The 21,752-nt window shown below is 40.3% G+C and overlaps 4 protein-coding genes across 7 annotated transcripts; 2 read left to right on the forward strand and 2 right to left on the reverse strand.

Moving 5' to 3' along the window:
- Nucleotides 1-115: 115 nt before the first annotated feature.
- Nucleotides 116-14,428, reverse strand: septin6 (septin 6). Of its 4 annotated transcripts, XM_028415639.1 has the most exons (11): nucleotides 14,338-14,428; nucleotides 12,521-12,635; nucleotides 11,353-11,548; nucleotides 10,362-10,548; nucleotides 8,912-9,073; nucleotides 8,232-8,328; nucleotides 6,992-7,160; nucleotides 6,649-6,781; nucleotides 6,350-6,540; nucleotides 5,200-5,246; nucleotides 2,280-3,751 (listed from the first exon to the last, which is right to left on the reverse strand). In XM_028415639.1, exons 1-10 carry the CDS (start codon nucleotides 14,365-14,367, stop codon nucleotides 5,243-5,245), a joined length of 1,284 nt encoding a protein of 427 aa, XP_028271440.1. In that variant the 5' UTR covers nucleotides 14,368-14,428; the 3' UTR covers nucleotides 2,280-3,751; nucleotides 5,200-5,242. The 4 variants fall into 4 exon arrangements, with proteins under 4 accessions (XP_028271439.1, XP_028271438.1, XP_028271440.1 ...); XM_028415638.1 differs by lacking the exons at nucleotides 2,280-3,751; nucleotides 5,200-5,246 and adding an exon at nucleotides 116-1,251; XM_028415637.1 differs by lacking the exons at nucleotides 2,280-3,751; nucleotides 5,200-5,246 and adding an exon at nucleotides 1,258-2,014.
- A 606-nt stretch (nucleotides 14,429-15,034) lies between these two features.
- pttg1 (PTTG1 regulator of sister chromatid separation, securin) lies at nucleotides 15,035-17,133 on the forward strand. The gene is made up of 6 exons (XM_028416603.1): nucleotides 15,035-15,198; nucleotides 15,565-15,652; nucleotides 15,738-15,880; nucleotides 15,981-16,062; nucleotides 16,256-16,417; nucleotides 17,005-17,133. The coding sequence occupies exons 2-6, from the start codon at nucleotides 15,571-15,573 to the stop codon at nucleotides 17,085-17,087; spliced, it is 552 nt and encodes a 183-aa protein (XP_028272404.1). The 5' UTR covers nucleotides 15,035-15,198; nucleotides 15,565-15,570; the 3' UTR covers nucleotides 17,088-17,133.
- A 158-nt stretch (nucleotides 17,134-17,291) lies between these two features.
- Nucleotides 17,292-19,047, forward strand: sowahd (sosondowah ankyrin repeat domain family d). Its single transcript, XM_028416806.1, has 2 exons — nucleotides 17,292-17,443; nucleotides 17,615-19,047. Exon 2 carries the CDS (start codon nucleotides 17,736-17,738, stop codon nucleotides 18,690-18,692), a length of 957 nt encoding a protein of 318 aa, XP_028272607.1. The 5' UTR covers nucleotides 17,292-17,443; nucleotides 17,615-17,735; the 3' UTR covers nucleotides 18,693-19,047.
- Nucleotides 19,048-19,217: 170 nt separating this feature from the next.
- On the reverse strand, nucleotides 19,218-21,686 carry rpl39 (ribosomal protein L39). The gene is made up of 3 exons (XM_028416807.1): nucleotides 21,586-21,686; nucleotides 21,171-21,274; nucleotides 19,218-19,442 (listed from the first exon to the last, which is right to left on the reverse strand). Exons 1-3 carry the CDS (start codon nucleotides 21,586-21,588, stop codon nucleotides 19,394-19,396), a joined length of 156 nt encoding a protein of 51 aa, XP_028272608.1. The 5' UTR covers nucleotides 21,589-21,686; the 3' UTR covers nucleotides 19,218-19,393.
- Between the last annotated feature and the right edge of the window lie 66 nt (nucleotides 21,687-21,752).

A 21,752-nucleotide genomic window follows, 5' to 3' on the forward strand; every position in this document is an offset into this window, starting at 1 on the left:
TATTTAATAAAGTAAATATTTTAGAAGTTGATAATACATCAATTTCTCACCTTACATATAGCATTAATGTCAAATAAATGAATAATTCTGCAAATAAAAAGACAAAGGCGACATGTTTGGATCATATTTTTATTCAAAATGTACATCAATGGAACCAAACTAAAGTAAGATACTGAATAATCTGTAGTGTGGGAAAGGTTCTGACTACAAGAGGTGATGACTGACACTAGAAAAATGTATGGCAATTCCTGACACCAAAATGTTACTTCACACTCAGTCACGTCCAAAGATCATAGGTAATAAACAACAAGTCTCCACTTCAATACACAAAATATATCCTTATAAATTATATAACTGCATGAGTATTATTTTTAATAACACTCCTATCTGGGACTCAGTTCCACTCCATCTAATATTTGGCAATGTGGGAGCTGAAATAATAGGACAGAGCAAATATACAATAATAATTTGCACCATTTTGAAGAAAACAGACTGCAAAACTGTTAATTAGGGAATTAAAAACAAGCAGGTCAAAGTTCACAGCAGTAATAAAACAAAATTAAAAAAAACAAAAGCTTCATGCAAAATATAGAATAGGCTGGTGAATATTAAAGCACAACGTGTAATAAAAAGGCCATGACATGTGACCTCCATGGTATTCAGCAGTGACATGTAAACATGGGCACCACAGACATTGCTTTGGCTTTTGCATGACTATGACTCTAGTTTTGATGCTCAGAAAACAGGAAGTAGGTGATTTACATTTCAAACTGAACTTATACCGAACTTCATGATGTATCTCACATAGTGCAATAAGTGCTTCTGTCCTTGATTTGTGTTTTTAGTCAGCAAGCCTTGACATTTCTAATGTGCACTTCTTATTTAGAAACCTATTGGAACGATGAGTGCATAGTGCAGCAATGATTTCACCTGTGCGTCCTGTGTGTAAATGTGTGAAACCCCCACCTGATGACTTCTGTTAACTACAAGAGTCCCTCTCTCTATGTACATTAAGACATAACAGCAGACGGAAACTGTGCCCAGTTCCCGACCTGCCTGCGTTCAAAGCCTCATTATAGGTGGTCAGAAATACCATGTGAGTCCACATAAGGCCATATTCAACAAAAGGAGATGCGATGAGGAGAATAAAAAGGTAAATACAGCGAGAAAAACAGGAAGAGGTAAAGGGTGCTTAGTTTCTTGCTGAAGTTGCAATCCCCTCTTCAGGTGGTCAAGACAGATTAAAAGAAGCTACAGAGACAAAGGGGAAAGAGAGCAAGCAGTTAGAAAAGGTGCAAAAAGCAGAAACAATCACAAAAAAGTACTAGTAGGATATCCAGAAAGAGGATTAGGGCCACTGATCTGCCTTTTTCCAGTATCAAAATAAAATCAAAATAACATTTATTTTTTTAAAATGTAGAATTCTGAACAATCTGTCTGACAAAGAAATTATTTTTTTCCTTAAAATCTCTTAAAAATGTACACCAGAGGCCCGAATCCTCTTACATTATCCCTGTGACTGTAATCATTGAAACAATGAAGAAAAAAGAAAACATGAGATTATATTGTGCCCACACCACAATGTCCATACAGTGATTTATAAAATATCTGTATGATAATTCCACATGATCGTTTCCTGTGGTCCAATTAGGTGCACAAAAATTGTAAAATATCCACCTATAACAAAGAAATAAGCAAGTGTGCATGTCACCTCAGTCAAGTGGAAAAGGTTAGTCACAGCAAACAAAAAGACATAACAGGACATAGATGAGCATCAGCAGAAGCAACAAATCAAGAATTCAATCAAGGTGAGGTTAAAAGAGCAGCAAAGCACATACACGTTAACTCATTTTATAGCCCCATATTATAGCAGAGCAGGTAATGATTAAGAAACCCTGAATGAAGGGGGTCCACAAAGCCTCTGGTCACATGTGAGGTACTCAGTACCCACAAAGGTCGCTCCCTTAGCAAAGCTCGAGGGCTGAAGACCTACTCAGTGCAGAGCCAGGGATTACTGCAAAGGAAAGTGACACCACACAGACCAATGAGCTGAGGATTAGAAGGAGGGAATCACTTTTCTACTGATGCACTGTAACCCTGGTACCATGTGGAATCAAGTGTGTTTAGGCAGCATTTTCTGTCTTGTTGGAGAAATAAAAGCAGCATTAAAACCATTTAAAACCCAGACAACAACCCAAACAAACCCTCTTTGGTTATTTTCAGCTCCTAATTTACATCAATTATTGTCATACACAATGATTATGGCCACAGTTGTAATATTTGGTGAAAAAAATGGCCTTTATTTTCTTTTGAGAATTCTCTTTTATGTGTCATCAACACTGATACAAACAACACTGGTCCCTGCAGGACAATGGACATCATGATGACTGACTGTTCAATGTGCCTTCATAATAACAAGGAGAATAAAAAAAGAACGTTACAATTGCACTGACAACATTAATATATAAACATCACATTTGGGTATAAAACAAAGTGCAAATGTGAAAGCTATTACAAAAGTAACACATGACAATGAATGAGGTATGGGAGAGGTGGCAAAAGAGATTAGGCTCACATCTACTCATGCATCAGGCTAAAGTGAAACAACATCAACAAAGGGACGCTTCACTTTCATCTCTTTTTGAACATGTAATTACTCCTTTAGATCCAATTTTTATTGGCTGGCATAGGTCAGCTTTTTATGTTGTTTTTAAAATACGGCATTATTAACATGGTCTGCCTTTCCCCACAAGGACTGAGACATGATTGTAATGTTTATAATACTAACCCTCTGACCACACCAAAGCTGCTTTTAAGCTACTTTAAAATCATTCAATTAGGAAAAACACACAGACTTTTATTGTGAAGAAAAAAATATAGCCATCAAAGTGGTGTCAAAATTAACACGATTGTTGAGATTCATTAGAAATATTTAAATCTACCTACATTCGTTTAAAAATCCATTACTACATGTGTAATCACAGCAAATTGTGTATTTGATTGTTGATAGAAAATCTAAGAAAGAAGCTTTAAGTATTAAAAACCTGCACACGATATCTAAACTGTGGACGCTCAAGACAAAGCAGAAAACCTTTTTATTACATTCTTCTATCAGAGTAGCTGAGAAGAATGTTTTTTCTGCTACTTCACAGACTGCTGTCACATAATGTAATCTGTAAAATTTCTATGCTGATTGGTGCCCTTTATTCTGGAAGTGGATTGGTTTAATACAACATTAATTTATTCCATTCTTATATCAATGACAGCTAAATCCTCAGAAGTCCCAAATATTCTTTTTCCATAATCTGGTCCCACAGTTTGATGCATGTTTCTCTTTAGCCTCAACACATATCTGCCCATTACTACAGTAGTCATGTATGTTAATATTAAAAAAAACAAAGCTCACATCATGCAAAGAATCTCTGAATACAGAACAAGTATGGAATGCATTTTGTAAAATTTGCATAAAAAAAGACAAGCTGAATAATCACTTGTACAACCCTCATTGACAAGCATCATTCAGCAAAACAAAAGTGATGTCAAACTGCTAGCAATGCCCAGCATCTTCCGCAGAGCGGGGGGGTGGGTGGGTGGGGGAGGAGGCATGTGGAGGGTTGAATTATGGGGGAGTTTGGGTGTGAGAGAGGAGGGTGAGGAAGTGGTACTGTAAAAGGATGATGAGGGGGAAGGTAGAAACTCATTCACAGCAGGATGGCCACAAGGGAGCACTTTTTTCTACAGGGATCCTTAGCTGGAAATAAGAGAGAAGGGCCGTTATTGCTTTCATCTACACACATAGTTTCACATCGGTGACATCGCATTAACATTAGTGACCCAACCAGGTGGCATTCAAAGGAAAACATGCATTCAAGGCAACTCACACAGTTTGAGTGTACATGTGAAGCTACTTTCAGTCCTCCAAATTAAACCTTTTTTTTTGTAGGATTCTGTCCCACCCGAGTTTTTAACAAAGAGTCTGACTGTCTTCCTCTATGGCTTGTTCACCAAACAGCATGTTGTTTTCATCTATTTCAATAGTCCCAAGATGCTTAAGGAGTTTACAGATTGCAAGACAGATGTCTTTATTCACTTCTACTCTCCCCAGAGGTTGAGTCTCAGCAACATCCCTCTCTGTGGATTCAGCTTTTGTATCTACTCAAGAAGGAGGGGTTGGATTGGGGGGGTCATCGTCATATGGCTCAGAGATCAACCAAATATGTCATCTCTACAAACAGAGATGGACCCTGAGGCTGTTTGTTGCTCTGCTGTGACCTGTTAGTTTCAGTCCCTCTTTAGTTCAGCCATGAATGCCTCTTTGTCTGATGGCAGGGCCAGGAAGGGAAAGGACTCGGGAGGACCAGAAGAAGAAGAAGGGGGGGGGGGATAAAAAGAGCCTGTTGTGGATTTAGCAAGGCAGATGGAGCAGTACATCAAATGGGTGTGTGGAGATCTAATAAACTGGTTGATTTAGAAGCTGGCACAGGCACAGTAAACACTGCCAGCTCAAGGATATGATCAGCACAGATGTTCCCAGTGAAAAACTGCAAGCCTGCAACACTCAACTGTCTGAATTACACATTCATCAGACTGTGTCTTATGTTTAAATAACTAATAACTGAATTAAATTAAAGCTGTTTGGACTGTATTTAACAGCTTTCAGAGGTAATCTGATTATGGTTTGAATTCTAATTTGGAGATTTAGAAGGCATTTAGGACGTATTAATAATGAATAGTTAATTTTTTAAAGAAAAAAAAAGTAAGAAATGTCTAAAAATGTAAGAAAATATCCAGATTGACCCTCAGAACTTTGGAAAAACAAACAAAATTCAATTCAATTCAATTCAAAGATGAATTTACTGAATAAACTAGATTCAAATGTACCGGTTATGTGCATGTTTTACAACTTCTATAAACTCTGAAAAGCTGATGTTGAGAATAAAGAGGAAAGTGTTTTTTCTTTATCACCATTTTAAATGTTATGTATTTCAATGCAGAGCATTTAATCAATGTTTATCTAATTTGAGAAGTCATTATTTTTTAACTTAAAGCAACATTTTTTTAAATCAGATTGCATGATGTAACAAATTAATTTGATAATAATGAAATCTAATTTAAAGTAATATTCACTGAACCACCAACAATGAAATGTCAATGTAATTATTGTACTTTTGATCATTTGGTGCTTTACGGGTGTCTTACCAGAAAAGGTGCTTCATGCAGCATGCAGCAAGTGTGGGAGGAATTAACTGGAAAACATTATGGATGCAACAAATGTGACACATGCACTCACAGGAGACATTCACATCTACACAACAAGCAGTGGTAAATAACTGTGCTTCCTGGGGCCTGAAGAGAACATGGATAATTAGAACTCCTGTTGACACTTCCGAGTGCCTTTACAGAGATGTTTAAATCAGTAACACAGACAAAGCTTTAGCTGCACAGCTGACTCTTCTGGAAGAAAAATAATCTAGGTGGAGCTTAAAAAAAAAGAAGAACAAGAAGTGGACGAAGTAGAGGCTGTGAAGAAAATACATTAATGGGGAAGAAAGCGACAAGAACCTCCTCAGTGCAAGTGTTGCCTTCCTTTTCTGAGAGGCACAGAGTCACATCAGCGTCAACACATAAGCAGACTTTAGATTGAACATGAAGGCACTAACACTATCAATAGCAGACATACATCTGGCCCTACACACGGAACAGAACAGCCTCTTGGTATAAACAACAACAATATTAAATATACCAATAAAATGATGAGGAAAACTGAAGAGTATTGACCAGTTAACTGTAAATCGCATCAGTATTGTAAAAAAGCTTCTTGCACACATGCCTGGGGGATTTTATTTCTCGTTGAGCCAGCAGGGACACTTAATTTGAGTATGATGATTTCTCACTGGAATTCACTTATCAAACTCTGCTGGCTGCCTTTCAACTATTTAGATGAGGACTGCTTGTCATTTTCACTGGTCTCTCCCTTATCTTCTTCCACATTGGTGATGAGTTATGAACTCTGGTCAGCTCTGTTTGTATGGAATTTAGTGCTAACTATAATCTCTCTCATTACATGGAGGATGAAGTGGCGCATTTATCTCACTGCTCGCAAACAAATACAGAGCAGTGGGGAAATCCAACAGACTACATTCAGGACTCTCCTCTATCTACTGTATGCTTCTAGTTATGTAATTCTCAGGTGGATTACTATTGAGTGGTGATGGAGAACTCACTGGGTGCTTGAGGAGAAAAAAAACAATAAAACACACACACAGATGTGAAAAAAACTTTCCAATGGTCATACAGCCATGGTGGTCTACTCCATCGGTGGTGTGAGAGTAAAGAGAGCAATACTTACTTTTTCCTCTCTTTGTCCCTCTTGAGTGTGGTGGAGCCCCCTGCCTGTTGGGCTTGGTTCTGCAAGAGCTCTGCGGCAGTCTTTTTCTGTTTGAATGTGTTGAGCTCATCATCCAGAGTTTTCTTCTTTTCCTCAAGCTTCTTTTTTTCATCCTGATGAAGCTTTTTCAAACGGTCAAACTTCTCATGCAGCTAGCAGTGACAAAAAAAAAAACAAAAAACAAACACCCATTCTCTGTGAGTCAGGACAAAAGCAGTAATGTGCTTTAAAGAGACAACAGTGGACCAACTCAGATTTACCTCTTTCTCTGCTTCTTTGAGCTCGGCCTCTTTCTCTTTAACTCTTTGGACGAACATCTGTCTCATTTCTTCTTCCTTCTTCTGCAGCTCGCCCATGAACTCGTTCCTCTTGGCTTCATATGTCTCTTGCAGGCTGACAGAGAAAAATTCAATAAGTATTGACAGAAACATTACACAAAATATTCAGTGTAGCACACAACAGACAAAGCCTAAAAAATATATCTTGCAAATAAATCGAACAAAAAATACAGAAGAAATCTGGAAGTAAAAATAAGTCAAAGTAGGCAGCAAGGAAGAGGAAAAGAAAGTTGAATGTTAAATCCAGCAGGCCTGTGTCTTCTACCTGAACGGCTTGCTGTCAGGGTCTGTGTCCTTAAAGCCCATCTCCTCCAGTTTGCAGCGGCGGTAGAGCTCATAATGACGAGTATGAGTCTGCTCTCGCAGGTCCTCCATGTTCACTCTGATCAGCATCTCTCGCAGTTTGACAAAGTCACAGTGATTTTCATTTTCCACTGTGAGAGACACAGATCACATTGACTCATGCATGTTTCGCCCAACACACCCAAAGGTATCTCATTTCATATGAAAAATAGTCTGGCAACAAAAGTAGAAATGCGGGAGCTATTTGTCTACACAATGACAACACAAAGCAGAATAGTGTCCATGTCCTGTGTGTTCGTATTGATTTTGTCGCTGGACTAAACTGAGCACCACGCCTCCACCAACCATGTGACATCATGTGAGTACACATGCATGCCTGCGGCCAGTATGGACTACACAGACTCAGATGTCAGACAAAGCCTTGGGTCAGAAATATTATACAGTGAGTGCAGTCCACACACATTAGGGCGGTGAGACATTTTTCACTGTTTGGGCGGCACACCAGCACAATGAATTTTAAATGAAACAATGAGGGTGAGAGGGTGGATTCTTAGCTTTGGGGATGATGAGGATGTTCATATCCATTAATTCTAAACAACCTGGAAACTGTAGTCAAATTTATTCTCTTTTATTCTGTTTATTCTTATTCTGTAATGTAGAAAAGACTACTACTCCTCACTGTTCATTGGAAATTTAAGCAAATCCACTGAACAATACATTTTAAGTGAGACCTGTTAAACAACAGACTAACTTAAATTACGAAGGTAAATTCTAAAGCAATCTTTTCTGTGATTATAGAGTGAATATTGCATTTACACTTCACTACTAACTGCATTACTGAGGCTGTGACAAAGAGATTAAAAGCATATCACACCTTAGTCACTGCTCTGAGCTAAAAGTATTGATATTGTCTCTGCAATACATTAAACACTCTCTACTATTGACTGATCAAGACCTCAACAACAGATCAATTGAAGCATCATTACTGACAAACTTTCTGAAAGAGCTAAAAGCGGCTGCAGCTGTGATATACAGTACGAAAGAAAGACATGGTGCTACAGCGAAATGGGGTTATATAACTTGGTTATTGGCAAGTTTGTGGCAGCTGACAAAAAATAAATAAAAAGGGAGGGAGGAGCAGCACAGCTCTGACGAGATGGAGCGTGCTCTCATTTCCTGTGCAGGATGTAACTTGGTCTTACCCTGCACCGTCCCCCAGGGGTACTGCCGAGCCTTCACCATCTTGTTCCCAATCTTCACTTCCTCTGTGCTCCCTACCACAGCAAACGGCAAATGGCTCTGTAAAGAAGAGCAGAGGCGTGTGAGGTCTGTGGGTACTCATCAATTTCATCAACAAAATTGGACATTTGTTTCAGCACTTCCTTCTTGCTGCAGCTTACTACACATTGATAATGACAAGTTGTCAAGAACACTGAGAAAATGTGTTATTTTTAACCTGAACTTGAGAGACTTGTTTTTACAGATACCATGAGCATTTCTGAGCAGCAGATGTATGACCTTTTATATAAACAGAACTGTGGTCACAGTGTACAACAACGGTCCAGAGGCAACAGTTTAATTGAATCAGTTAGGGAAAGTTAAGGCACTTTCATAGATAAGGACTCATAAACAGTGAGGCTTGAATCATCTGTCAGTAGACACAGGCCCTTTCCCACACTGCTGACTTCCTGCAGAGTGAGCTGACTGAGCATGCTCCTCCCTGTGTGAGGCAGCTTCCTGATTCCCGAGCAGACACAGATGATGCCTTTCTTGATTTGACATCACATGGTGTTAAGCTAATAAAAATAATGAAGAAATGTTTTGTGTAGACCTCATCCCTGACATAAATTAAGCAGTACATAAGCCAGATCATGAGACTTACATTCATGGTGGAGTTGATCTCTGCCACAGATTCATCATCAGTGGGGAACTGGTAGATCTGTACTCCATTGCTGACCAGCTCACTGGTGATTTTAATTTTGAACTTGGCCAGCTCGCTTTTGGAGATGGCATCCGACTTGGCAATGATTGGAATAATATTGACCTGCAGTTGAGAAATGAGGTGAGACAATGTAGGCTGTAACAATGACAAGGTGCAGAGAAACACTTCGGATATGCAGCTAAATATGGAACAGCTATGAGCAGTCTTTCAAGCATCTTTCAACATCTCAGTTCCTGGAGTCCAAAATTAGATGAAGCACTGATGTATTTTTATAATTTGACAGAAAGTTTGCAAACATGTTGCAGTTAATCTGATTTCGACTTAACTTATACGCTTTAAAACTCTAGTTGTAGTAGAAAATGAATACACAATTTCACAAACAAAGGAGCTCTGCAAACCATGCTTTTGTATGTTGGAGACAATTACACATTCTTAAGTGCAGAGATAAAAATAGTCAATGCAGCAAAGAGAGCAGCAGCAGCGTTCCATCTTCAGGTCCAGAACACTTAAAAGCTCTCCAAACATGGTATGAACAGTCAGTCAAATTATTTCTACAACATTTACCCCATCCATGTTATCTAAACAGTGAGGGATCACTCTCACACTCTTACAACTGGCTGGTGGAAAAAAAGGAACTTCACTCCCACACAACTTTTTTTCCCAGTTCCACGTTGCCCACACAATCCCAAATTATTTGTTCTCCTGATTTGGGCCCCCTGTAACTAATACCAAGAGAGGTTCTGGGTCATGTGAATAAAAATACTTTGCTTCTAGCCTGGTGTGGATTTAATGTCTTGCTCAAGGACACTTCAGCAGAACACTGTTTGAATGCACCCCCTAGGTGAATGTGAAAACAGAGGAAGCCCTGCTCTGGATCATGCTGTTGTGAGCATTTGCTGCAGGGCACAGCTGCTCTGGCAAACACTAAGCTGCCTCTTTGTACAAAAGCTAGGAGATCCATGTAAATAAGCTACTGGGGAAAGCCAAGGCAGCAGACTGCATTTCACAGCTGACCTACACCGATGCAGAAACAACACTAGAGCCAATTAGCTACTCACACAAATGACCCAGAAAAAGCTTCATGGGCCATGGTTAGAGTAGACAAATCAAATCCAAACAGTGCAAAAGGTTTTCACTTCAGTGTATCTATGAAAAGCTTCAGGAAACACTGCTATTTTTAACATTCTGCCATAGTGCATATAAGCTATAAGATGCTTCTATATTACAATCATAAACCATAACACTAGGAATAAATAATCCAGAATACCGAGTGGATTTGGTGTGTTACTTAAAAACACATCTAAACACAAAAATACTCCAGTCAAAGCCTTGGGACATTAAACAGCATCTGGTGGATGATAACAGCTTAATTCATCAAAGCAAAGCTCACCTTGCTATCAAGTTTTTTCATGGTCACCAGGTCAAGCGATTTGAGCGAGTGTCCTGTTGGAGCGATGAAGTACAGGCAGGCGTGGATGCGGGTGTCGTGGTAGCTGTGTAGCGTACGCTTGATTTTTAGCTCCTCCTGTAGATATGCTTCAAACTGGGCATCAATGAACTCCACAATGGACTTGTAGCTGTCATAAGGCAGGACAGAGAAAATATTTGATCATCTGAGCACTCAGCAGACTCACCTCACAAGATGAAAAAGCCACATGTGAGTAGAGACTGGCTACGTTCTAAATATTAGACTTTCTACTTTCACTGTAACAGTAGCTGTCCAGAGGAAGTACTTTCTGTTGCTTCAGTTAGCTTGTTATATGCACAGAAACTTTGATCTTGCTACCCTTGCTGCAAAAATGTCTGCAGTTGAAATCCACTGTTGTTACTTTTTAATGTAGCGATAAGAATGTGCTATAAAAACACAGCTTGTGTACATACTGAATGATACTGTGCTTGCAGCAGCTCACAGGATCATGTGTCTGTGCTTTTGTAAAATGCAGTAAGGTCATGCTACTTCCTCTGTGACTAATCTGAACAGTGAAATACGTGGAAACAACCGCAGCGATCCCATTACAGAGAGCTTCATATGGTTTCATCCTCTCACTCAACCAAACTCACGAGTTAGAAGTTACACTTTTGGGTACAAAGTACACTTGAGAGTACATTTTGTAACAAAATCATGTGGCTGTATACTGCAGCTTAAATATCCTGACAAGCGCTGGGGGTGTGGTATCATACTGGTGTCAGGTAGGACAGCATGTACATTGGACTGTGGAAAAAGAATAAGGACTGAATAACAAGATCTTTTAACTGGTAAGGAAGGTGCACAATTAACCAGGGATTTCTGATCTGCAATACTGGTCCCAAACACACACCCATTTTGCTAGGATCAGACCCTCCCCTCTCTAAAAAATGTGACTGTCTTCAGACTGCTTTACCTGTCCTCTTTATTAATCTGGTCTCCGAAGCCCACAGTGTTGACAACAGTGAGTTTGAGGCGCACATTACTCTCCTGGAGTTCATAGGTGTTGGACTTGAGTGTGACTCCCGGCTGGTTGTGCTGAGTGGGTTCCCCCTCAAACTTGGTGTTAAACAGTGTGTCCATCAGAGTGGACTTGCCCAGACCAGTCTCACCTACACAAAACAGAGAAAATGCAGTATATGACATGGATCTTAATTTTGCAATATCACTCAAACTAAACTGTCCACCTACTCTCACATGGCAGTGTCAATTATTTTACCCAGCATACCTACAAACCATCAAAAACTCAATAGCTATGATTTGTCTGCTCTTTGATGTATCAAGGTTTAAGTTTCTCTTCTGTTATGTCTAATAAAGCCAAAGTAGATTAAAAGACAGACACTGAAAATGCTTCAAACAAAACACATTTTCTAAATGCCAACAGCTGCAAAAACAGCAGAAGTAGCTGCTATGTGATGTACTTGACATCATTCTACTGTTGCAGGCTGTTAGATGACTCAGATACAGCGCTCCCTCTATAAGTATCTATTTTTATTCATAACAGCCTGACCCAAGTCTAAGCATGTTCACTGTTTTTTTTAGGACATCTTACTGTGCTCCTAAATTCTAATTTCTCCTATAAAAATCCCATAAACGGACACTGTGTTTCTGAGCAAATATGGCTCAGCAATCTGGCCTCTTTCTGAAGACACTGAAGGCAAACAGGAAATGAAAGGACAGGCTAATGTGCAAAAAGCCAAATATCTCTCTAATCTATAAATACATCTAGCATCTAGCACACACCACCACAGGCTACAACCATAAAAAATAACTAAATAAAATAGTCTTCACAATGCTTTTGCACTGTGCTGTACTGTATAAGACAACATTATCTGAGCAAGATGCCAATAAATTGTCAACTCAGCTGTTGTAAGTGAATACATCCAACACCTAATGATGCAGATGTGACTTGACTGGTTGCCTTAAGAAGGAGTGCATCTTACTCATCATGGTAATCAAATCTGGACCAAAGAAATCCCAGCCTGTCAAATACTGCTGAGCTGCTATTTATCTTACATCACTGGGGCTAATACATTGTCTTATCGCCTGGGGATAGATAGAATGTTCATGCATGACATACTCACCAACACAGAGGATGTTGAAGCAGAACCCATGGTTGACAGACTTGTTGACCAGCTGGTCAGGCATGCTGTCAAAGCCAACATGGCCAGACAGAGGGACAGCACGAGCGCCTTCACCCTAAAAAAAAAACCCAAAAAGAATCAATGCATATCAATCACGCATAAGCCACATTAAAGCACTACTCCCTGTTGCCACCAAGTAACAGTAAAATTACAGGCATTCTACCACATTTGTTAATGTTCATCTTTGAGACCGACTTCAGGTCTCAGGTGCAGCGTAGCTCACTTCCTGTTTCCTGAGCTGTAACTTTCTTTCCACAGTCGAGACGCTTTGAAACCACAATGCACTTATATGGAGAGGTATTGCTGTTCATGTGAATATAAATGTAGAAATAACAAAGAGTTTTGATAATAAAAATACAATTATAAAGTGATTAAAAAAGGCTTAAATAATATAATTAGTTTTCTTCATAGCACTAAGACTTGAACCTTAAAATTTCATTCTTTGGCAAATTAAAACTCCATTCACTACCATCACACAAGTCTATCTCTAGACCAGAGTTAGACTCGTGCCTTTACACCTAGGTGTAAAGGCAGGGTTGTTACATGTGTGTGTGGGCGTGTGGCCGGTGAGCTTCTCAATCACTGTGAATCTCATTGCAATAGCCTACATGATGAGGTGCAGGAAAGCAAAGAATTTAGATTATATGGCAAAAAGCTAGAGCTCTCAACCAACGTAACCTCAGACAACCACCCATTATGTGGCTTGACATAACACAGTGTTGCTTTCCAATGTGGGAAAGTCTTTGACAGAAAAACATTCTGTGTGCAGGTCAATTTAAAATAACCAAGCAAGCCAATGGCGCTAAACAGTTGTGGGTTATTTGGATAGTTGAATGTGGGTTTAAACAGCTGAGGGAGCGCTCAGAAAACTGATTGTAATGTGATTGAACCAACTCTCTCCCTCTCTCTCTCTCTCTCTACAGCTGCAAGTGCAACATTCCTGAAATCATTCCTGCTTTTCATGACAATCACAGCCAAGTTACACACAGTGGGTTTTCATTCACTGGGCCGCAAAGGGATGTCAAACTGCAGAAACCTTGCTATTCTAAGAATTCCCTCTGGGTTTTAATGGCTTCCTTTTTGCCATCCTGAACAAAAACCAGGCAAACTTAACCAACACTTTTCAAACTGCATGCCTACAAAAACCAGCAAGAATCTCTCATAGCCATATTTTTATTCTATGCAGACAACGCCCGGCTGAAAGTTAACGGGACTTAATATGAAATAACACAACGGAAATAGGCAACGTAGCTGTGCTGAAATGGGGGCGTTAAGAATGAATGGCCTACCGATGGCTCTATAATCGGTTATGAGCTAAAAACACAACCTCCTGCGTTGAATTTAAAATATGTTAATACACACACCGACGATTTCTTCACAATGTGATTTAGCTAACGATTCCGACACAGGAAACCATTAGCTGTTTGCATTTTAAAAATAAAATGCTAAAATAATCACGTTAAAGGAAAGCTACAACTGAAATGTGTAGGCCCTTACTTGAACTGATTGCCGTAAGGTATTTAGGAACGCATAATCAAATTTCTGTAATTGTAATTGATCGACTTTAGCAACGGTACACTGAATTTGGGATGGGATAGCTAGTGAACGCGTCGTAAAGTGGGTGGTGACTAGCTTAAATTTTACTACAAAATACATCTTCATTGAGACGCTATAATTGTATTTATGAAAACATAAAACGTATGAGATAAGCGCGCTGCTAGTGATGAGGGCATCTCATAATAAAACAGGCTACTTACCGCTTGCCTTGCTATCTCGGTTGACGCCATGGTTGTTGTAGCTGTTAGCCGGAGGACGAAACCTCTGCTCTCTGTGTTCAGCAAAGGAAGCTGCACCGCTGACGTTCCACCGAAAGATGGCCTAGTGGGAATGTACCACTACACAGGTCGGACTATGTTATCATATTGTGATATCTGTACTCACACGGCACCTTTATTAGTTATGTAAACTCTGAAAACAAGGCATACGTATATGTATTTTGTACAATTTATTTGATATGATTATGATTTAAATGCACAGAAACATCTGGGCTCCCCCTACAACACACCTTCATGGTTCCGTCCCCAGTCAATGAACATTACAACCTACAGTTAAAACCGGAGCGAGCAGCTTGTAGTAAACCACAAGAAAAGGAGAAAAGTCGTTAAAAAGTCAAATTTAACTGGCCTTCATATGACTTTAAAAAACACATGCACAAATAAAGGAACGTGTGCTATACAGACGACAGTCTGAATAGAGAAAGTATGGCTGATCATAGCACTTATCGATAATAATATTTCTATATAGGTGTTAGGATATATTTAGTTATTTGTACTGTAACTCGTTAGGTGTTGATATAAATAGTTTTATGCATAAAAACGTGACAGTTTGAGAGCGTACGCCCACTCGAGTCACGTGTTCCGCGGCGACCAATAGGATGGACGCAGTGAATTTAAAACGAGTCGCGGTCACAGGCTGTTTACATTTCATAACAACTTTATGCTTTGAGAGTAAGTAGCGACTGTCCGTGTCTGCCGTGACTGACTGAGGCGATATTAACTTCAACACGAAGGGAAACGTTGTGTCGACTTGTTGCACTCTAGCTGTCCTACCTACTACCAGTAAGTTTACTATCGAAGAGCTGATGTGTTGGGAGTATGCTAACTTGCAAGCTAGTATACATTCGGCACGGTTTTAAAGTTGTATGTGTATTAAAACTAACAGAAAAACTGCCAAACACGGACAGGTTAGCTAGCTGTTATTGTTAATGTTTTTTAAGCGTTGGGTAAGCTTGTCAATGATAAGTTCTCCTAAACTCATGTTTTGTAGCCGCATGTAGCCACGTATTAGCGTATAATTCTGGCCATTATCTTTGTATTGCAGTTTACTGTGTTTTATGTGTATTGTGTAGTGTGTGTTGAGTCTGTCATTCATGATGTTACAAACTGCAATATGTCTCAGTAGCTAATGGCAGCTTGTCTTTTCAGATTACGATGGCAAACGTCTTTGCAGACAGAGAAAATGTTCATCTTGCACCTACACTGAAGATGCGACAGAGGCTTCAGTCAGCTCCAGGTATGGAAGAACAAACCTTATTTTCTAGCACTAATGCAGATGTGTGTAGCAGTCAACATTAACCTTTTACTTTTCATCCCACCAGAGAAACTGCTGAAGTCTCCTATGATTCCCAAAACTGTACACACTCCTCTGCCTTCTGGCCGTAAGGCTTTTGGTACAGTTAATAAACAAAATGTCCTAACCCCAGCCTTTAATGCTCATGAGAAGAAAGTCCTGAAGCCACAGGTTGTATTTGAACACACAGAACCAATAACTAAATGTCAGGCTGGAATGTGACTTGTTTTCTAACTATTTAATGTTTTTTTGTTTTGTTTTTTTTTCACAGGAAGTCAAAGTCGAACCTGCACCTTCAACCAAAGTGGAGGAGTATCCAGAAATTGAGAAGTTTATTCCATATGACCCATTAGGTAACTTCTTATTTTCAATGTAATGTGTTGAAAGTAACAGCTTTTTAGAGCAATTGGTCTATATCAAGATTCACTTTATACTTGGATGTTCAACAATGATGCATTCCACCTTAAATCCTACTGCAGCATACTAATTGAGAAGTTCTTTTTTCCTGTGTTCATATTTTAACAAGAGTTTTGATGTATTTTCCAGAGTTTGAGAAGTACAGTGTACCTGAGGACTTGATTCCTCTCAGTGGCTGTGCTCTACCTGGGCTGGCCTGTTTCCCACCTGCTCCTCATCTATGGGAGGACGACCTGGAAGAGATGAACCTACTCCCAATCCTGTCACCTGTTAAGATGCCAAAGCATTCAGGTATGGAGCTTTCAAGAGTTGCATTTGTACTCATTAAGACGGATGCTGGGATGGGCTGCAGCTCAGGTGATGGATGGAAGACTAATGCTTAATTGGTTATTGTTTAATTAAAGGTAGCAATGGAGTGACTAGGTAATTATATTCAACTATTTAGTATGACCATGTAGCTTTTTCATAACTAGCAGAATTTCTATATGGTGTAAAAATGCCAGGTAGTGCTGAGTCCTTCATATCTGCCTGTTCCATGTCTCTGCTCTTTTGGTAGCTGGTTGTAGTTCCTTCACTTAGTGCATCATCGTGGTTTGTTTCTGCTAATTCAGACAGAATGGAGTCTGTCTGAAGCTTCTGACTAAGTTCACCTGTTTACAATTAGTTGGTGCAGCTGGTGAAAATAAAATGTGTGGGAAGTAAATGCTTTGGCAGCTTTAGTTTGATCATGTTTTTGTTAAACTGCCACATGCAGCCCTCCATCAGTGTCGGTGTGTGTAATTGTAGCCTTTGCACAAGTTGGAACCTCCCAGTATCATTCAGGTACAGGTATGATTATGCACCTGTATCATTAACTCTGCTGTATCTCCTGTTTACAGACTGTTCCGAGCTGGACGCCTTCCTTCAAACGCTTGATGAGCTGACTATTGAACTCCCTCCAGAACCTGTTACTGACTTTTAATGTTTTTATTTTTGTTTTAATTGAAATAAAGTTTTTTTCCTGTCAATGCTCTCTCTTATTCCCACCACGTTAAAAACAATTTGTGGCAGACAGCGGGTCTCGGGAGTGTACAGTGTGTTACTTCCTGCTTTTTGAAACCCATCAGTGGTCACATGTGAGGGATACTCGCCATTGGTTTTGCCCGAGATTATAATGAACTTTGTCTCGGTTCCTCTTACAAAAGGAAGAGTTTCAGCTTGACTGTAGCTCAGCGTTTGACGGACAGTTAGCGGTGCACATTGACTGAAGCTCATTGATCGGTAGATCCGTTAAATGCGCTTTTATACGGGAGTACGCATGGGCTCTGGACAGAACAGGTGAGTTGGGTTGGCGCAGCTGCACTAACATTAGATGGTGGAACATTCATTGCTATTTATAAGCTAGATTCTTGGACACAATTTAGAGGTTTGACGCGCTTACAAAATGATAATCCTGAGACTGGTTGTATAGTTGAAGATTGTAAATAAATTGTTTCCTTTATGATACAGGCTGAGGGTCCGACAGAGCAAAGGAAATGTTTCCTAGTTCCTTTTTCACAGATACAGTCGGGGTGTTGTCTTAATAAGAGGAAGTCATCTTGAACTTTGCCTTCAGAGGAAGCTCGCCAACATGTACGAGCGCAGATCGGATGATGCTGGATTTGAACCAGCTGTCAGCAATACCGACGCCCACGGGGACAGGACGTCCAGACAGGGCAGCGTTGTGGAGCGACTGTCTCGTTATGGCATGCAGGTCATGCCCAGTGCTTTCCAGCGTAGGTCGAGGCTGCAGAGGCAGCTGGAAGTCAGTGACGGCTTTCAGAAGGAGGCACCGGAGAGAGGCTCCCTCACTCCCGCTATGCGTAAAAAATACCTGAAGGAGCTGCTTCTGAATGATCCATCGCACAGCAGCTTCAGCAGCGTTCTGTCCTCACAGACCCTCAGTGTGTCCTCCGACCAGGACACAGACTGGGCTTTGTACCCGATGGAGCACGCATGGATGCTGTCAGCAGTGGAGGGAAGCTATGAGACCATACTGGAATTCATATCAGTGGACCCCCATCTGTTAACCCGAAGGGATTTCATCAGCGGCTACTCTGTCCTGCACTGGCTGGCTAAGAGAGGACAGGACGAAATACTGATCAAACTTTTACGGTACGCGGAAAGTAAAGACATTCCTGTTAACGTGAACCTGCGGGGGAGTGGAGGGCTCACCCCGCTGCACGTCGCCAGCATGCACGGACAGTACATGGTCATCAAGCTGCTGGTGGGAGCTTTCGGTGCCAACGTGGATGCTATGGACTACAACGGCAAGAGACCCTGGCAGTATCTGAAGGGAGACGCCCCGCTGGAGATGAAGGAGCTGCTGGGGACTTGGGATGACGAGCACAACAAAGAGTGTGCGCAAAACGCCAACAAGAACGTCAACAACAACTGCGCCGGCGCAATGAACTTTTGTGAGGAGGTGGATGGTGCAGTGGCAGAAGAAGAAAACTACTTTGACCGGACTAAGAGGGGTGGCAGCTGGAGATTTGGCTCTTTCAGAAAGCTGCTTCCTTCTTTCCCATTTCTTGGAAGCAAAACTTGAGCGTTTATTACCCAAGAACTTGCCTTCTTTTTCACAATACACTACAATAACATCTTCTCTAAGTGGTTGTGACGGGTATATTAGACACAAATACAAGTCTTTTCCCCCTCAATACTTAACCCTCCAAGCTAAACATTACAAACTCATGCTACTTGTAATTCATTACCTGGTGAAATCATTTTGTTCTGTTGAATGTCACTTAACTGATTAAAAACATTGCTAATATTTTTTTCTCATATTTGTAATTGAATGTGGCCACTTCTCCCCTCAGTTTCAACACAAATGTAAACACTCCGTCTTGCAGCAAAGCTGTGCTTTAGCTAGATCTAAAAATAAATACAATCCAAGAAACTAATTCTTCAGTGTTTGCCTTCTGAACACCCTTCAGTGTGAGTGCAGTGCTCTGTCAGCATAGCTCCTCCCTGCCTAATGTTTGCTTTGCTTCAGAAAACATTCAGACTATAAATGAAACTCTTTGCTTCCTGTTCAAGTGGGGGGAAAAAAAGAAAACAGCTGCACAGCTGCACCTTTTAAGTTTGATCACTGATCTTTTATTGTCAAACATGAGCATAACCAGAGTATCTGTACAAAACAACTGCTGCTCCAGATAACATGGCTCCCTCCCTGTGCTCAGGCCCAGCAGCTGGGGGTCCCGGCAGATGTTGGGAAGGAGGGATGCTGGGATCTGCAGACCCTCATGTTTACAGGCCAAGCTTGGTCCTCCTCCAGTGTCTCCTCTTGGAGTTGTACCTAAAGTGAAACGAAAAGATAGACATCTGTCATGTTAAACTGAACGACCACCAATGATATTCCAGTTTGCCAACATTGTTCACAGCAGACATTTTGGCTCAAAGCAAGAAAGACAACACTCTAGTACTGAGCAGCCCATTGTAATGACTTAATGGATCACTAACTGTAAAGGAGCCACACAGTGCACCCCACCTTTGCTTTTCCTGCTAAGACTAGAGAAAATACCTCCCATGAAAAAAGGCCTGTTGTCAGCAGTCATTTGTTTTTAAAGCCAATAATGCACAATAAATCTACCAAAAAGCAGCAACCGTTTGCAGTGCAGCTTTTTAACCCTTAATCCAGTGTTTTACTGACAATGCTAGCAATTTTGTGACTGTGAAAAATGTAATTTGTGGAGTTTCATTCTTAAGTAAACATGAATGGAAAGTCTGTAGTTCTAGCCAACATATTCAGGAAACGTTAAACTTTGGGGCAGGTTCAAGGGTTTAGTTAAAAATATATATGTAAACTCCAACTGACCACAATGTGTATGAACAATATGTACATAATGCAACAGAATTAATATTCTATTACTAAAGGTTTTCTGAAATGCTTTGAAGTCCACTTATATTCTCTCATCAAAAAGACAATTAGAGCCATTATCGCTCTCTCTGGGCACTAAATCAGAGGACTTGATGAAGACTCTCATCCAGGTCATTTTCATTCAGAAGGTTGAAGCGAGGCAACTGGACTTGGAGTATTCTTTAAGACGTTTCACTGCTCATCCAAGCAGTTTCATCACTTCCAACTTGTTTTTTGAGGTGAAACAGGTTGATACGTGTCCACATATCAAGCTGTTTTCCCACCAAAACAAGTTAGAACTGATAAAACTCTACAAGTCCAGTTGCCTCACTACAAACTTCTAAATAAATCAGGACTTATCCCTAACTTGTGATTACATAAACAGACCACTTCCAAGGAAGGCAATTTAGAGTCTTTACATTAGCTTGAGCCAACAGTCTATCCAGCTGTACTGTTTGGCTACAGAGCTTCCTCATCACCAGCACAGTGAGCAGGAGTATGAGCTCTGCAGCAGCCACATGCTCTCAGCAGGGTTAATGACAGCACTCTACAGCAAAGGAGAGCTGCAATTGCAGACCTGCTTTACACAACGTGAAGTTCCTGCATTAGTCAGGCATCTAAACACTTAATGATAACAGAGATCAGAATGGAAATGCAGCACTTAAGAGATAGTACAAACCATTAACGGATGCTTACATTTTAGCCATGCTCCAAAATAAAACAAAGTAAGTATTGGTAATAATAAAATGTTTGGATGAACAACTAGTCCTTTAAATTGCATCTTTGAATAAGACACTAAAGAGACTGCCATTCATGAACAGGCATATAGATCAAGTGTAACAGAGGAAAGGCTGCACAACACTTCCTTTCCCTATGATACAAGTCACACTGATGTCTGCTGGGTTGTCATATACTGTAAGCTGCTTATAAACAACCTTTCTGATCTCAGTACCTGTAAACATTTTACATTACTTAAACATTAGAGCAGTCGCCAATGTTAAAAATACTGGTAGAAATAATCAGTGTAAGTTAAGATGCCCTTAATAACTTGGCAAACGGAAGTGATAACAGTGGCTTCTATTCATTTTGCACATATGTTTAGGTTGCATACTTTGAATTAACAGCAAAAATAAGCAGAACGTGCAGGAAAAAAAAGCAGAATCTCACCTGATTTTGTTGCCGGTCTTCATTCTAATCCACTGAGGAATCGGCCTGTTCTGTTTCTGCTTCTTGGCGAGGAAGCGCTTGATCCTGAAAGTCTTGTGGGACGACTAGAAACAATTCAAAGCACCGAAACGTCAGGCCATCAGTGATTTACCGTTCCAGATTAGCACTGCATGTGTACATTTACATGTTTAAAGCAGAGACATAGCTCAAGCGATGAGAGCTAGATGCTAACACGAGTAGCAATGCATAGAACGTACCGGCTAGCATCGTTTATCAGACTTCATCAGCTCATATTTGAGTATTCACACCACATATCAACTTTTAATGCGCCATTAAGATGTTTACTAGTCAGTTACAACTTTGGCGTGTTTCTACAAGCCCTCCTGACAAAGATGTTTAAGGATATTATATTTACCATTTTGTCCACAGTCCTTTTCCCACTATGGCCGTGGTAGAAGAGACCGAAGGAAGTGACGCAGCAGTTTTTAACCAATCAGCGTCCACGAAACAAGTCCTATGTTTTGCGAACAGCGACACCAAGTGGTAGATTTTTTTTCCCATTAAGACATTGAACAAAGGACA

Source organism: Parambassis ranga, chromosome 10, assembly GCF_900634625.1.
Source record: "Parambassis ranga chromosome 10, fParRan2.1, whole genome shotgun sequence".
NCBI lineage: Eukaryota > Metazoa > Chordata > Actinopteri > Ambassidae > Parambassis > Parambassis ranga.